At 51.2% G+C, this 16,603-nt stretch overlaps 1 protein-coding gene across 3 annotated transcripts in view; it reads left to right on the plus strand.

Annotated features, from left to right (window-relative positions):
• The window catches only part of DCHS1 (dachsous cadherin-related 1), a 123,752-nt gene that overhangs the window by 13,033 nt on the left and 94,116 nt on the right, over positions 1-16,603 (plus strand). The window contains exon 1 of one of the 3 annotated variants that reach the window (XM_075125422.1): positions 358-1,312. The exons of the other annotated variants lie outside the window; for them this stretch is intronic. Coding sequence (XP_074981523.1) covers positions 1,286-1,312 — 27 coding nt within the window. The 5' untranslated portion in view covers positions 358-1,285. Of the gene's footprint in view, positions 1-357; positions 1,313-16,603 lie in introns of those variants that run through there. 3 annotated transcript variants of the gene reach the window in all.

Below are 16,603 nucleotides of genomic sequence, written 5' to 3' on the forward strand. Positions count from 1 at the left end.
GTGGGGTGAAGGTTAGCGGTGTGGGGGAGGGGTGGCTCTGAGGCAGTGGGGTGAAGGTTAGCGGTGTGGGGGAGGGGTGGCTCTGAGGCAGTGCGGGGAAGGTGAGTGGTGCGGGGGAGGGGTGGCTCTGAGGCAGTGGGGGGAAGGTGAGTGGTGCGGGGGAGGGGTGGCTCTGAGGCAGTGGGGGGAAGGTGAGCAGTGTGGGGGAGGGGTGGCTCTGAGGCAGTGGGGGGAAGGTGAGCGGTGTGGGGGAGGGGTGGCTCTGAGGCAGTGCGGGGAAGGGTGAGTGGTGCAGGGGAGGGGTGGCTCAGAGGCAGTGGGGGGAAGGTGAGTGGAGGGGCCGAGCGGTGTGGGAAGGTGAGCACTGGGGCTGAGTCTGCAATGCTGTAGTAGGGTGAGCCATGGGGGCTGGTGTCACACAGCAGTCACCCCTCCCCGGCCCGTACCCCTGAAGGGATGCCTCTCTCAGCACTTTTCTGTTTGGTTCACGAGTTGTGGGGGAAAGGCGGAGCCGGGTTCTGGAAATGCAATTGCGGGAGAAGGGACTGGAGTTCTGTGCCTGTTGGGAGCAGCAAGGGGAAAAGGGGGAAGGGAGCAGGAGAGTCCCTGCCTCAGAGTGAGGGAGGAGGGGGAGCCTGGTTTGTTGGTGCGGGGCCTGGGAATCAGGAACATTGCCTCTGAAGGCCCCTCTTGTCTCTGGCTGAACTTCCGCAGACTCCACACCTGCCCTGGAGGGAGGGCAGCCGTGACTCTTAGGGGCTGGAGCAGGCCCTGGGCAGCAGCCTCCACTCCCTGTGTAATGGGATTGCAGCTGGAGGCTCTTCTCCTGTGAATCATGCAAGTGGCGGGAGCTGTCCAAGCAGGCCAAAGTGGCTGAGGGTTTGGCTGGATTTCGGGCCTTTGGCTCAGTCCTCATGTTTCGTTTGGAAACAGCAGGTCTGGGCCGAGTGCAGGTAACTCCCACGTGGTCACAGCACAAAGCAAACAGCTCACACATCTGCTGCTGCTTCCTCTGAGCCGGGAAACGTGAGAGGATGGGAAAGGAGCCTGGCAGGCAACTAGGCTCGGCACTGGGCCCCAGCAAGGGGAAGCCAGGCCTGAAGAACCGAGCAGAGCCCAGGGGGCACAAATCCATAGCTTTTAGTGCCTCATGATCCAGTCAGACCTCCTGCAGAGTCCAGGCCAAAGAATCCCACTAAATAACTCCTGTGTCCAGCCCAGAACGTCTGGCTGAGCTAGAATGGGTCTTTCAGAAAGGCACCCTGTCTCCATTTACAGATTCTGAATGACGGAGAATCCGCCACATCCCTGGGTAAGTTGTTGCAGTGGTTCATTCCCTGCACTGTTAAAAATCTGCATCTTATTTCCAGTCTGAATTTATCTAGCTACAGCTCCCAGCCGTTGGATCTCATTGTGCCTTTGTGTGTGAGATAAAGAGCCATGTTCTCTCAGAAATCTCCTCGCCATGTAGATACTTCTAGACCGTGATTGAGTTATCTTATTATTATTTATTATTTGTATTGCTGTATTGCCAGGGAGCCCCAGTGAAAACACAGAGCCAAAAGATAGCCCCTGCCCCAAAGAGCTCACAATCTAAGTATAAGACAAAAGGCGACTGGTGGATACAAACTGACGGGAGAAGAAGGAAACAATTTCAGCACACCAGCTTGGCCTTCACCTTCTGTTGGATAATCTATATAGATTGAGTTTCCTAAGTCTCTTGCTATATGTCAGGGGGTTCAGGCCTCAAACCATTCGAATAATGGTCTCACCAATGCTGTATACAGAGGTAACACCACCTCCCTACTCCTATTGTGTAGTCCCCTGGTCATACACCCAAGGATCCCATTAGCCTTGTTAGATACAATATCCTGCTGGGAACTCATGTGCAGCTGGTTTTCACCATGATCACCGAGTCATTTTTAATGTCGCTGCTTTCCAAAAATACAGTCTCCCTCCCTTTAACTGTGACCTATGTTCCACCTTGCATTTGGCTATATTAAAACACGTTTTGTTCAAATGAGCTGAATTTGCCAAGTGATATCCAGCAGTGATTTCATATTTTCTACCAAATCATTGATAAAAGATATTGAATAGCATTGGTCTGAGAACAGATCCATACCGTTACTTTTTGTGATCTGTTTGCCAGTTTTTAATCCATTTGTCAGTGAACTGAACTAATATTTGGATCAGAAGATCACATGGTACTGAAGTGCCTTGCAGAAGTCTAAGTCTGTTGTGTCAATAGAGTTACCTTTATCAACCAAACTCGTGATTTCATCAAAAAATTATATTAAATATCTGAGCCCTGGAGAGACAAAACCAGACCAAGGGATTATGGCAAATAGTTGAACTGCAGCAAGGGCATCTGAGCCCAGCAGAGCCTGGGGGAGTGTATCTGAGACCCACTGAAGAGGAACTGAGTCTGAGAAGCTCAGGGAGTTGTCCAGGCCCTGGAGGGGCACAACGCAGATAGTTTGCACAGCCACTCAGCCGCTCTCAACCACTGCAGTTCACTCTTGGCTGAAGACATGTGAGCAGAGGCGAGTGAAGGCATTACCCACCGCCATTGCTGCACAATGGGATGGTGGTGCCCCAACAGCCATGCCTGCCTTAGCAGCTCACAGTCAGACCCAGAGCTCCTTACGTACTATAGTACAGAGACTGTTCCATTGAAGAGAGTGATGGGGGGTGGTAAATAATGGTGCATGGACTGTTCCACTGAAGATAGTGATGGAGTGGATTCTATTCCATTCTATTCTATTCTGTGTAGGTTTTCGTACTGCACCCATGACGTAGTATTTGAGTGCCTTCCAGTAGTGCATTAAGCAACATGACCACACATCTGTCATGTGTTGTTTGTTCTCTCATCCTCTCAACAGCTGGAAAAGTGTGTGCAGTGAAGTGTCTTGTTTAGGTATGTTTTTTAAATTATGTTTTTAAATAAATATAGATGTTACTATGTGTTTGTATTAGAGAAGGTAGGATCAAAGACATGCTCTGCAATTGGAGGGGAAAGTGGTGAGATTTGTGATGGTTCTTAGTTCCTGGGTGAGTTCGTTCCACAGTCTCATGCTGCGCCTGGAGAAGTTTCTGTCTCTTGCACAGGTAAGCTTCACTCTTATTGTTGAGAGTTCCATTGTTCCAGAGGAGCAAACAGCCAACCACTGTCCTCATCCTAGAACTTTAGATGGTCTTTTAGGTATCCTGGGCCCAGGTCATAGAGCACTTTGAAGATAAGAACTGAGACCTTGAAATTTATTCAAAATGCTAGGAGAAGCCATTGTAGAGAGCAGGGACAGGTGTGATGTTTCTTACCATAGCTTGTGTTGTTGAAGAGCCATTCTGCAGCATTCTGTATTAGCTGGAGTTTCCTAAGTGCTGAAGGTTTCATGCTGAGGTATATAACATCGTTGTAGTCCAGCTGAGAGGTGATGAAGGCATGAATAACTGAGTCCAGGTCTTTGGCTGTCAGGATGGGATGGAGTCTCCTAGCCAACCAGAGATGGTAGAAAGCATTATTCACTACCATTGCGATGCGAGAGCTCAGCGAGGAATCCAAGCGTTCTCCTAGACTACAGACTGAATTAGCCAATTGTGGATATGAACTTTCAATCAAAGGAGACTGCACCATAGCTGCAAATGCATCAGAATACTTTCCTTTTCCCACCAGTATCACCTTTATTATCACCTTGGGTTCAGTTTCAGCCAGTTATCTTTCATTCATGAGTTTATTTCATCCAACCTCTGTGTCACGTTGGTGGTAGCATGTGGTGAAGGGTAGGTAGAGCTGTGTGTCACCTGCATATTGCTGATGCTTGAGTCCATGGTGTCTGACCACTTAGTGGTTGCATGTAGAGGATGAAAAGGAAAGGATGATCAGAGAAAATATCAGTTGATTCTTGTGGATCCCCGCAGGTGAGAGGTCTAGTGGTGGAGGTGCAGTCTCCCATCACAACTCTTTGGGTGTATCCCTCCAGGGAGGGCTCAAACCATTTTAGTGTATTCCCTTGGATGTCTTGATAGTGCTGAATTCTGCAGGGGGGCTGTTAGCTGATGGTTGCAGGCAGGGCAGATCCGGGCATTTTGAGAAGGCTTCCTGAATGTGTGTGGTAGTTTTTTGCAGCGCTTGTTGCTCAGCTCTGATGCAGACTCTAGGCACCAAAGATTGATGAAGCAGTTTACCACCCTAGATTGCTCCTTGGGGATGAATTTGGCAGTTTCAATGGAGGCTGATAGACAGGTTCTCTTGGCCAGTAATAAAGCCTCAGCATAGACTTTGAGGAATTTATGTTTGATCCTTTGTTGGCCAATGGCCTTTGTTTTCTGCCTGTTGCTGCACCTCTGTCTTCATCCAGTGCAGGATGTCAGAAAACCAAGGAGATCTGTGTGAGCAATGGGGAGCAAGGGGCTGTTTGGGGACCAGCTTGTCAGCAGTCAAGGCCAGTGTAGAATAGGTTCACCACGTGCTTGACTCCTTGTGTTGTGAGTGCATGCTGTTGTCCTTTAGCAAGCTTTGGAAATGGTTGAAATCCATGACTCTTTGTGGTTGAATATGGATTATTGGTCTTTTTTATTGCTGGAAGGTCTCTGGCCACTGCCTTAATGGGTTGATTGTCCAAGACAGCAGCCAGGTTCTAATGTCCTCTGTCTTGATATATGTCCAAGATCAGGTACAGGCTATGACCAGATGTGTAGGGTGGACTAGAGATGATGTGTGAAAGTCCTAGGGAGGCACATGAGGAGATGAGTTTTTTGGGTTTTGCATCTAATAATAATAATAGTGCACAGACTATTCCCTGGACAGTGGGAGGGGGGAGGGGGATAATAATGGTGCGCAAACTGTTCTGTTGGAGATAGCAATGGGGGCAGGTGGGAGAAAATTATGGTGCACAAAGTTTTCCATGGGAGAAGGGGTTTGGAAGTGATCCCATTTTCAGAGCTCTGTGCTGCAGACTCCTTCTGAGGGACCTAGTGAGGCAATTCCTGGGAATGGATGGGGAGATGTGGAAGAGCGAGAGAAGAGTGTGGTGATTAGAGGAGAGGCAGGTGGTGGGAGGGGGATGTGCTGGGAAAAAAGGAAAGTAGGTGGAGGGATGTATGGGGGCCAGGAAGGTCCATGGGAGGAGGGGAAGGGGCTGTGATGGTACATGGGGGAGGAGAGTTGTGAGGGAGGTGAATGTTGCTGTTACAGCCAGAAGAGCCACGTTTGTTCCAAATTCCTGTGAAAGTTATTTCCTCCCCTTGCCAGCAACCTCCTCCTGGGCTTGGCACGGCAGCCAGCGCCATGATTAATTCAAGTAGCATTTCCCCTGGAGCTGCAGCAGCTTTTCCACTGCAGCGGAGAGGCCCCAGCCCCCTCACACGCTCCTCTCCCCTCCCCCTACTATGCTCCCTCCCCCCACTCAATTCCCAACCCCCTCACATGCTCCCCGCCCCATCCCTAGTCCCCTCACACGCTCCTCTTCCCTCCCCACGCCACCTCCACCCCATCCCCAGCTCTCTCACACCTCCCTTCCTGTCCTGTTCATACATTCCCCTCCTCCTCACACACTCCCCACCCCTCATATATTCCCTTCCCTCCCCCATCCCAACCCCTTTGACAAGCTCCCCATCCCCTCAGACACTCCCCTCCCCATGTCCCTCACACTCTTCTCCCCTCATAAATTACCCTCCTCCACCCCCTTACATGTTCTCCTCCTGTCTCCCTCATACAGCCCCCCACATACATTCCCACATCCAACCCCCAGCCCTATCACACACTTCCCCCTCCAAATTCTCCCACCCCAACCCCCTGACACACTCCCCTTCCCCTCAAACACTCCCCTCCCCAACCCCCACTGCCTTCCTGCCCTACCTCCTCCTCACACATTTCCTTCCCGCAACATAGCACAGCCCTCTGCCCCCATGTATTCCCACAGCTGCTCTCCCGTGCTCCCCCCAACACTCCCCTCACACATCCTAACTTCCAGCTCCCTCACACACTCCCTGCACTCTCTCACCCAAGTCCTCAGCCCCCTCACATGCTCCCATACTTTCCTCCTCTACCTCCACTATGCCCCCTTCTACGTTCCATGCCTCCTCATATATTCCCCTTTCCCACCCCAACCCCTGCTGCCCTCCCCATCCCCTTGTGCACTCCCCTCACCCCATGGAGTGTGTGGCTGCTTCCCCCTTGCTGGACCCTCCCCCTTCATTTCACCAGAGCGCTCTCACCAAGACCTCTCATGGCCTTTTCCTCTCTAAGTCTCTTCTCCCTCCTCTCAGGCTTCCTGCACCACCCCTTCTTGGCTCCCCTGTTATCTCTCTGTCCCCCTTGTTGGTGGATCCTCTCTCTGTTCTCTGCCGGGGGTCCCACGGGCCTCAATACTCATCCCCCCACAATGACTCCCATCTCTGTTCTGATGTTTCAGATTCTGCTTTGTGGCCTGCTGCTAATGTCTCCTGGGCATTTCATCCTCACCTCTGCATAGCAAAAGCCCAGCCCCAATCCCCTGAACAATTCTCAGTCATTTTCAGCAACACCTACCTGTTCCCACCCTCTCCATCATTCAGGCTCATAACCTAGACATCCTCTTTGAGTCCTCATCGCCTGGCCCCATGCATTCCTCACCACTTCCAGCTCAATCACTGTGCTCCTCCTCTCCAGCCCCATGACACCGCAATGCCCCTGCCCCATACAGCATCCCCACTGCTGTCCCCTCCCAACTCCCTCTTCAACCTGCTGCTCTGCCAGTGGTGCCAGCCTGAGCCACTCATGTCAGCTTCGCACTCGGTGGTCTCCACGGCTCCCCCACATTGCCCCTATTCATGGATTTCCATACCTGCCAGGCCCACTTCGCAGACACCCACCAGGCCTCAACCCCTGCCTGCCCATGAGAGACCACAGGCTCTCAGTGCCCATCCTGAGTGGTGCTGCTCACCTCCACATTCATTCCACATTTGCTTCCCTCCTGAATCCCTATCCTTTTTGTGGTGTCCATAAAGAACTTGCTTCCACCCCTCCCCATTGTCTGTCTGGGGCTCCTGGGGCAGGGTCCATCCCTTCTTCACTTTGTGCTGAGCATTCTAGTGCCCCATGGAGCTTGCAGTGCCAGACACTCTGCCCCTTAGCACTGCACCTGCGATCAGTTTCTTGGCCCTTCAGGCACTTTGCAACTCACTTGGCACTGGCTCAGCTCAGCTGCCAGGATACTGTACTCCTGTCTCTGTCCGTCGCCTGAGCTGTTTCTGCCTGGATCCAGCCCCTAGATGTCCCAAGCTGCTCACCATTCCTTGCCCCTCCCTATGAGAATGGGTAATGCTTCATGGACCCTTCTGCCTGCTGGCTCTGGATTAGCTGTGCCTGGGGGCCTAGAACCTGTCAACTTGCCAGTGAGAAGTCCCTGTGTGTGTGCACTGCTGCTGCCTGGGGCTGTGGGGAATGAGAGCTGTGAGTCTGTGTAGTGGCTGTGCAGATGGCCATGCTCTATGCTGCCTTGGGACCTGACCCCTCACCCCAGCCGCATGTGCAGGATGCTCCAGGGGCTGATCCCTGACCCTTCTCCCTCCCCCAAGGCTCAAGCACACTACAGCCCTCTGTAGTAGCCAGGAGCTAGAAACAATCCACTCCTGAAATAGAAGCAGTGGCCACTCCCAGGCTGCATTTAGCTGGTCAGCAGCTGTGCCAGGGCTGGGGAGGGCAGAGTGCCTGGCATGCAATCAGGCAGAAGGAGCTGTGCGTGGGATCGCTGACCACACTGGCGCCAGCCTCCCCGCCTCTCCCACCAAGAGCCATCACTCGGAGGGGCGGGAGCCCAGAGCCAGATGTTTGCCAAGCCACAGCATAACATGTGCACAGCAGAGACTCAGCTGGGGCAGAGTTCCAGCTGGGCTCCCTGCCTGCAGGCTGGGCCTGCTGGTGACAGGGAGGACAGCCTCGAAAGGTGGAGTCAGCCTGAGAGGGGCACAGGGTGACACGCCCCCTCCCTGACATGTCCAGTCTCTGCCCCAATTCATCCCCTGCACCAGGGGTTGCACTTGTTTTCTGGGGGTGGGAGTGGCACCAACACTGAGGTTTGGGGAGCTTGGGGTGGTGCTGATGTTTTGGGGCTCTCGTGCTCTCCAAATGGGTTTCTGGAAACAAGTAGGCTCCCTCACTGCATCTGACACATTGACAAAGGGACCCCCGCATACAGTGCCCTGCTCCCCCATCGTACCTTCCCAGTCCTGGGGGGGAAATGGGCACCCTCCTATCCCCATGAATCCCCCTCCCTGTCCATGCTCAGCACTTTTGGGGGATAGGGACCCCATGGTGCCCTGCACCCTCTCCCTCCCTGTATCTGCTCAGCGCTGGGTGCTTTCCCTGGATTTAGTACAGGTTTTCTTTGTTTCTAATCCTGACAGGATGTAAAACCTGAGCCACATCTCCCCCTGCCTGGCCCCCGGCTCCACTTCCTGCTGCACAGCCAGGGCAGAGATGAACAGGACTGCTCCCCCTATCCTGACACAGAGCTAGGGGTCTCCAAGAATCTCATCCTCTTCCTCTCCCCAGCAGGCAGCTCCCTCACCAGCCTCTGGTTTGCTAGTCAGCTCTGTGCCCGGTGTTAGCCACAGCAGTTCATGATGAAAGACTCTCAAACTCCAGCTTCAGCAGGGTCAGGCTGGATAACAGCTTGAATGGGAAACTTCCAGAAATGACCCAGAAGCTGCATGGTGGGGGCTCTCTAGGGGGTGCTCTTCCCTGGCAGTCAGTGCCGGACCCAGTGCCCCAGCACAGCATTAGGGGGTTTGTGCTGCAGTGTGGGGGCTCAGTTGGGAGCACTCTCCCTTCACGGTCACTGCTGACCCCAGTGCCTCAGAGCATGGGGTTCGAGGGCTGAAACGTCGTGGGCCCCTGATGTGCGCCTCAGGCACAGATAGACCTATGCTGCCAGATCAGTGTGAGCACTTTGCTGTGAAATCTGAGTCCCAGGTGTGGGATGCTCGGCTCTGCAGAAGGGTCTATTCAGTGCCTGTCTTGGCTGCTCCATTATTCATGTGCTCAGCTCTCCATTGCGGAGGCCTGTGTGGGTGAAAGGGTGTCACCGTGACAGACTCAGTGCTGGCAACTTCAACTCTGCCCCCACCAGGACAGGTAGCTCAGTCACTTCAGAGGTGGAAATAAACCAAGGAGTCACTCCCCTGTCCCAGAGTGGGGGCAGTTTGCTCCGACCAGGACACTTTCAGCTCCAAGGCCTCACCAGCTCTGCATACCTGCACAGAGCCACCCTTTCTGGGAGACACATGGTTAACTGTACAGCCGCACTGCTCTGCAGCTTGGGACTGGAAGGCAGGAATCATTTACACAATGGAAACTACCAGGGGAACTTGAACTCTCTCTGTTTAGATTTGACCAGGACACCTGGATTCACATCTTGTCTTGGGAGCTGAAGGGTCAGTTTTATGTCTCATGTCACTGGGGCATAAGGACCTACACTTACTGAGAGGGGAGAATGACCCATACTGAGCCCATCACCCCCACGCTCTGCAGTGCAGCGCCCCCTAGATAAGGTTGCCAATTTCGATTGGATGCATTCCTGGAGTTTTCATTTTATTACATAATGTTTAATTAAAAATTAATCTTTAATTCCTGGAGACTCCAGGATAATCCTGGAGAGTTGGCAACTTTACCCCTAGCACTGCACACCAGTGCTTTCTGCCAGAAGAGAGTGCTCCCCTGCTTAGCCCCCACCCCACTGCCTGTACACCTGGAATGGATTAAAAGCTGGTTAACTGGTAGGTCACAACATGTCATTGTAAATGGAGAGTCAGCATTGGGCAGTGTGTTTCTCGTAGGGTCCCACAGGGATCGGTTCTTGGCCCTTCGCTATTTAACATTTTTATCAGTGACTCAGATTCATAGATTTCAGGGCCAGAAGAGACCATTGTGATCATCTAGTCTGTATAACACAGGCTGTAGGACTTCCCCAAAATAATTCCTAAAGCAGATCTTGTAGAAAAACATCCAATCTTGATTTAAAAATTGTGAGAGATGGAGAATCCACCACAACCCTTGGCAAATTGTTCCAATGGTTAATTACTTTCACCATTAAAAATTTATGCCTTATTTCCAGTCTGAATTTGTCTAGTTTCAACTAGCCATTGGATCTTGTTAGAGCTTTCTCTGCTAGACTGAAGAGCCCATTATTAAATATTTGTTTCTCATGTAAAAAGAAAAGGAGTACTTGTGGCACCTTAGAGACTAACCAATTTATTTGAGCATGAGCTTTCGTGAGCTGTAGCTCACGAAAGCTCATGCTCAAATAAATTGGTTAGTCTCTAAGGTGCCACAAGTACTCCTTTTCTTTTTGCGAATACAGACTAACACGGCTGTTCCTCTGAAAAGTTTCTCATGTAGGTACTAATAGACTGTGATCTAGTCATAGAATCATAGAATATCGGTTGGAAGGGACCTCAGGAGGTCATCTAGTCCAACCCCCTGCTCAAAGCAGGACCAATCTCCAACTAAAACATCCCAGCCAGGGCTTTGTCAAGCCTGACCTTAAAAACCTCAAAGAAAGGAGATTCCACCACCTCCCTAGGTAACCCATTCCAGTGCTTCACCACCCTCCTAGTGAAAAAGTTTTTCCTAATATCCAACCTAAACCTCCCCCGCTGCAACTTGAGACCATTACTCCAAATATAGAGGTATAATAACCTCTCTCCTCCTATTCAAGATTCCCCTGTTCATCCTAATCCTTAAATCATTATTGTGGCTCTTCTCTGAACCCTCTCCAACATCATTCTTGAATTGTGAGCACCAGAACTGAACACAGTATTCCAGCAGGGATCGCACCAGTGCCAAATATAGAGGTATAATAACCTTTCTCCTCCTATTCAAGATTCCCCTGTTTATGCATCACAGGATTGCATTAGCTCTTTTGGCTTTAGCATCGACACTGCTTCCCAGAATAGAATCCCGCATCCTGTAAGTATGATCTACAGTCTTTGTTCCTAAATATTTACATTTACATTTAGCCTTATTAAAATGCATATTGTTTTCTTGCATCCAGATTACCAAGCAATACATCGCTTTCTATCAGTGATCTCTTCATTATTTACACCTCCCCCAATTTTGGTGTCACCTGCAAACTTTATCATTGATGATTTTATGATTTCTTCCAGGTCATTGATAAAAATGTTAACTAGTGTAGGGCCAAGAACCAGTCCTTGTGGGACTTCACTGGAAATATAGCCGCTTGCTGACAAGTTTTATCATTTGATATGACTATATCAGCTGTTTTTTCCCCAAATAGAGAAGAGAAATATGTATTGAACACTTCTGCCTTTTCTGCATTATTATTGATAATTCTACCATTTTCATCTAATAATGAACCAATACCATTGTTAGGATTTTTTTGTTCCTAATATATTTTTTTTAAAACCTCCTTCTTATTGTCCTTAACTCTGCTGGCCATAGCTTTCTCCTTGTGTCCTTTTGCTACCCTTATCAATTTTCTGCAATTTCTAACTTCTAATCTATATTCATTGTTGTCAGCTTCCCCTTTCTCCATTTGTTATGTGTGTGTGTGTGTAATATTTTATAGCTTCCTTCACGTCCCCATACTGCCTTCACGTCCCAGTGTGGCCTTCTTCCTTGATTGGGCATATGGGTAGCTCGGAATGACAATGACCCAGCAGAGTCCCTGATATGGAAGATGTTGGACTATATGATGGTCCTGAAACATGTACACTTGTCATTTAATACCCTTAAGGTCCACCTTGCTGAGATATCTGTGTGTCACACCCTGATACAGTCATACACAGTCTGCTCATACCCTATGACATCAAAATTCCTCAAGGGCTTTCATCATGCCCTCCAGTCAGAGACTCAACTCCCACTTGGGACCACAATGTTGTCCTTCTAAAACAGGGGTGGCCAAGCTGGGGCTCCAAAGCCACATGTGACTCTTCAGAAGTTAATGTGCAGCTCCTTGTATAGGCACCGACTCTGGGGCTGGAGCTACAGGCACCAACTTTCCAATGTGCCAGGGGGTGCTACTGCTCAGCCCCTGGCTCTGCCACAGGCCCTGCCCCCACTCCACCCCTTCCCACGCCCTCCCCTGAGCCTGCAGTGCCCTCGCTTCTCCCCCTCTCCCCCAGAGCCTCCTTCACGCCACGAAACAGCTGATTGGGAGGTGTGGGGAGGGAGGGGGAGGCGCTGATCAGCGGGGCTGCCAGTGGATGGGAGGTGCTGGGAGCGGGTAGGCAGAGCTGATGTGGGGGGGTGCTGACGTATTACAGTGGCTCTTTGGCAATGTACATTGGTAAATTCTGGCTCCTTCTCAGGCTCAGGTTGGCCACCCTTGTTCTAAAACATACAGAACCACTGTCTGAGCACTCGGTACACCAACTTATTACATCAGCAAAGAGAGGCAGTAAGCTCCAAAGCCTTATTGCTCAGATTACCTTACACAGCTTTACACATGGACACCCTCTGGCTCTGCACTGTCCTGTGTGAGATGGGGAACTAATCCTGCACAGCTTTCAGAGTAACAGCCGTGTTAGTCTGTATTCGCAAAAAGAAAAGGAGGACTTGTGGCACCTTAGAGACTAACCAATTTATTTGAGCATGAGCTTTCGTGAGCTACAGCTCACTTCATCGGATGCACCAATTTATTTGAGCATGAGCTTTCGTGAGCTACAGCTCACTTCATCGGATGCATCCGATGAAGTGAGCTGTAGCTCACGAAAGCTCATGCTCAAATAAATTGGTTAGTCTCTAAGGTGCCACAAGTACCCCTTTTCTTTTAATCCTGCACAGTGTCCAGATGGGGCTGCACCATTGATTGATACAGAGGGGCATTAGAATAATCTCTGTATTATTCTCATCCCATCCTTTATGCATTCATATACCTTGTTTTCTGTTTTGCCTGCAGCTGGGCATTGAGCAGAGGTCTCTGTTGCACTGCCTACAGTTGTACCCAGCTCCCTTCCTTGAACTCATAGTTAATTTAGGCCCCTATATGTGTATGAGGGGGTTGATATTGTTCTTCCAATGTTAATTGCTTTGCAATTCCCAACATTTAATTTCACTTGCCATGTGGATGGGTGGGTGGCTGTGGCTTCCACAAAGGCTAAAAAAGCCAGAAAGCAGATTGTTTTTAAATTACATTTTTTAAAAAGAACAGGCCAATCTCATACTATTTGAATGCTTCAGATTGGCAACACCACCTTCCTCTGGAGCATTTGGGTGTGGCTCCATCAGAGACTGCAGACAGACTAGTGTGGCTTCTTCTTATGTCCTTCCACCTCAGTCAGGTTTTTTTCCAGTATTGGGCACATCCTATGTCTGGTCTGGAATTCTGGTGAGATCGTCTGTGTTGCACGGTTCCTCCAGGAGCTGGCAGACCAACAGATGTTCCATGGTATGTGTTTTACCACAGTCACATGTGCCTAGGTCTTTGGAATAGCCCCACTTCCGCATATGGACTTTTGGCCTTCCAGCTCTTGTTCAGAGGTGATTTTAAACATCTCCAGGTTGACCAGTCGTTCTCTGTACCTGTGGAAGGCATTTGGCAATGTCAGTGTGCCATTTGACATCCTTGTTTTCAGACTGCGTGCACCACATTTCCAGTTATGTAGCCACTGATGATTCTGTAAGCAGTTCTGTTCCAGTTAGGATGCTTCTCTGTGATTTCAGGCACCTAACTGCTGCTGTGTGGCCATAGAGTGGATGTCTGGTATCGCCAACCTGTTGTAATCATTCTATTTTGTTTGTGTCCACTCTCCTAATATCCAGTGGAGCAATTCCAGCAGGCACATAAAAGCTGTTCACAGTTGTTGGTTTTAGAGATCCTGTGATGTAGTGGTAGCTGTCATTCAGGACAGGGGCCAGGGCTACCGGGTGGGGTCTGCCTGACCCAAATGGTGCACATTTGTGGCCTTTGTGACGAATCCAGATGTTACAGAATCTGAACTTTCATTTTAAGAGCTGTTCTCTCAGTCTCCTGGTTGGAAGGAACAGTTCTTTACCCTGCAGTAGCTGTGGTTCTTTGAGGTGTTGTAGTCAGTGTGGTTCCGAACGTGGGTGCACATGTGCATGGGGCTGAAGTGTTTTTGACTAGCAGAGTCTGTCAAAGCCATGTATGTGGCCTGTGCCTCCGTCCACTCCTGTAGGAGGACATAAAGAGATTAGTGGCCCTGCCCTGCCCCTACGTCCCAATGATTCTGAGATAAAAAGAAGCTCAAAATAATCCAAACCTCACAGGGTTTGTGATAAAATAGGAGTTGGCAGCACTCTGAAATTGCAAGACACTCCCCCTATGGGCAGTCAGGGCCAAATTCACCCTATAGAAATGAAATGGGGGGTCAGTGCTTTCAGGGGTTACCCCAGGAAGATAACTTGCCCCAAATCCTCAGCTGGGGTGGGCTCTCTCCTGTGGCAGGAGGACTTAGGGACAAACTCTGAGATCTAGTGGTAGGGAACGGGGTCATTGGTTAACAAGTGCCCAGCACCTGACAGGCAGGCACTGCCATCAACTGTAACTGATACTGTGGTTCCATAATGTAATGCCAGGATGTGATTGCCACTGAGATGCCAGGACATTCCTGGCTCCTGCTCAGCTCCTGGCCCAGGGGGACCTGGTGGCAGTGAGTTCCACAGGCCAGTTATGCACCGGGGTTAGAAACATTTCCTTTGCCCGAGCATAAATTTGGTCCCTGCCAGTGTCAGTGACCTCCCCACCCCCATTCCTGCGTGGCGGTTAGGGTGACATAGGACGTGCCCCAGTTAGACACTATTCTAGTCAGTATTTTCTCTCCCTCCATCCCATCCCCTCTGGCACTAACTCGCATGGCCCGGTCACTCGCTTCCTGGGCAGGAATCTCTCCAAACTCTGATCATTCCCATCTGTGCTGTCGCCTGTCCTAGATTGGGGGCTGGGGGAGAGGGCACAATACCAGCACAGTGCCAGAGGAGGGAAGGGGAGAGCAGACCCAGGGCAGTGTTAGGAGGAGGGGTAAGCAGACCCAGTGCTGTGCTGGAGGTGGGGAAGGTGGGGCAGAGCCAGCTAGGTGGTAGGGTGGAGAGAGGAGCAGATCCAGTGGGATGTCGGGGTGTGTGGGGGGAGCAGACTCAGCATGGTACCAGTGGCAGAGAGGGGAGCAGACCCACAGGGGTGCAGGGAAGGGTAACGGAAGCAGACCCAGAACGGTGCAGGGGAGGGTAGAGGGAGCAGACCCAGAGCGGTGCAGGGGAGGGTAACGGGAACAGACCCAGAGCGGTGCAGAGGAGGGTAACGGGAGCAGACCCAGAGGGGTGCTTGGGGTGCTCCGTTGATTCTGGAGCATGAGGACAGTCTCCGACTTATTCTCCAATATATTTGATTTTGTAATGGGTGCACTGGAGGCAGGGGAGCACTCTGTACATATTGCACCAGAGGGAACCCCAAGGGGCTTGGGACCTTGGCCTGTGGGGACTCAGCTATGTCAGGGCACCTGCTGCATGGTGGGGTGGGAGTGGGGAAGGGTGAGTGCCATGTGAGCTGTCACCCTGATCCAGGGCCCTGCCTGCTGGAATGTGGGAATCTGAGGCTCGTCCAGCTAATCCCGGGTCCCTCTCCCTGTGCAGGATTAATGGGGATTAGGGGGCTCTGCTGCTGCAGCCCCTCCCAAATGCCTCGCATTCCCCCAGCTTGGCCCCATGGCCACCAGGAAGGATCCTGCTTTGTGCCGACTTTGCAGGGAGAGCTGAGAGGTTTGGGGGAAGTGCCCAAGGAAGAAGTGGGCAGGGGCTTGGAAAGTTCAGAGAAGCCTTTTCCCTAGAGATGCTGCTGCACTACCTCCCAGCCCTTAGCAGCTACTGTCAAGCCCTGAGCCACTTGTGAGCACACAGCTAGCGTGAGCCCTGTTCAAGGGACCTTGGGCAGGAGAGTGGAGGAGGCTGGATGTGTTTGTCCCCACAGTCCTGCCCTGGCCCCCATGCCTCTCTCCTCCCCCTGCTCCAGTCTGTCTCCTTCCCTCACTCTTGACCCTGCTGGAGCTGCCCCCCTGCCCTCATCCTCCCATCCCTCCATTTAGGCTCTGCTGCACCAGGGTGGCCTCCCCCCGTGCCCTTAGTTAGAGGCCCCAGCATGTTGGGGGGGCGGCATCTGCAGGAGGCTCTCGTTGTCCTGCCTGAAGGGGCAGAGATGGGGTCACTAGCTGGTGGAGACCCCAGCAGCCCACAGTTCCTGCCCTCCAAGATCCAGCAGCCCCTGTGCAGCGATTTTACTATGCACCCCGCCACACCCCTGGTTAATTATCCTCACTGTTAAAAGTTTGTGCCTTATTTCCAATCTGTATTTGTCTAACTTCAAATTCCAGCCGTTGGATGTGTTAAGCCTTTGACTGCTAGATTAGATTAGATGCTTTTGTGCCTTTTGACACATGAAGCAACCCATTGTTTCCACCTCTGTCTGGTTAATGCCACATTTCTTTCTCCATTATAGTTGGTTTCCAAGACAATGACATCTTTCCCAATGGTTTTTGTGACATTTTGGGGTCCTCTCAGACCAATAAGGGGTTCTGTCATTGTCTGGCCTGTAACTTAGGGCCTTCGTGCTGTGCCACTATGTTTCAATTCCTTGACACCTGCAGCCTG

Source organism: Caretta caretta, chromosome 1 (assembly GCF_965140235.1).
Source record: "Caretta caretta isolate rCarCar2 chromosome 1, rCarCar1.hap1, whole genome shotgun sequence".
NCBI classification, from domain to species: Eukaryota; Metazoa; Chordata; order Testudines; family Cheloniidae; genus Caretta; species Caretta caretta.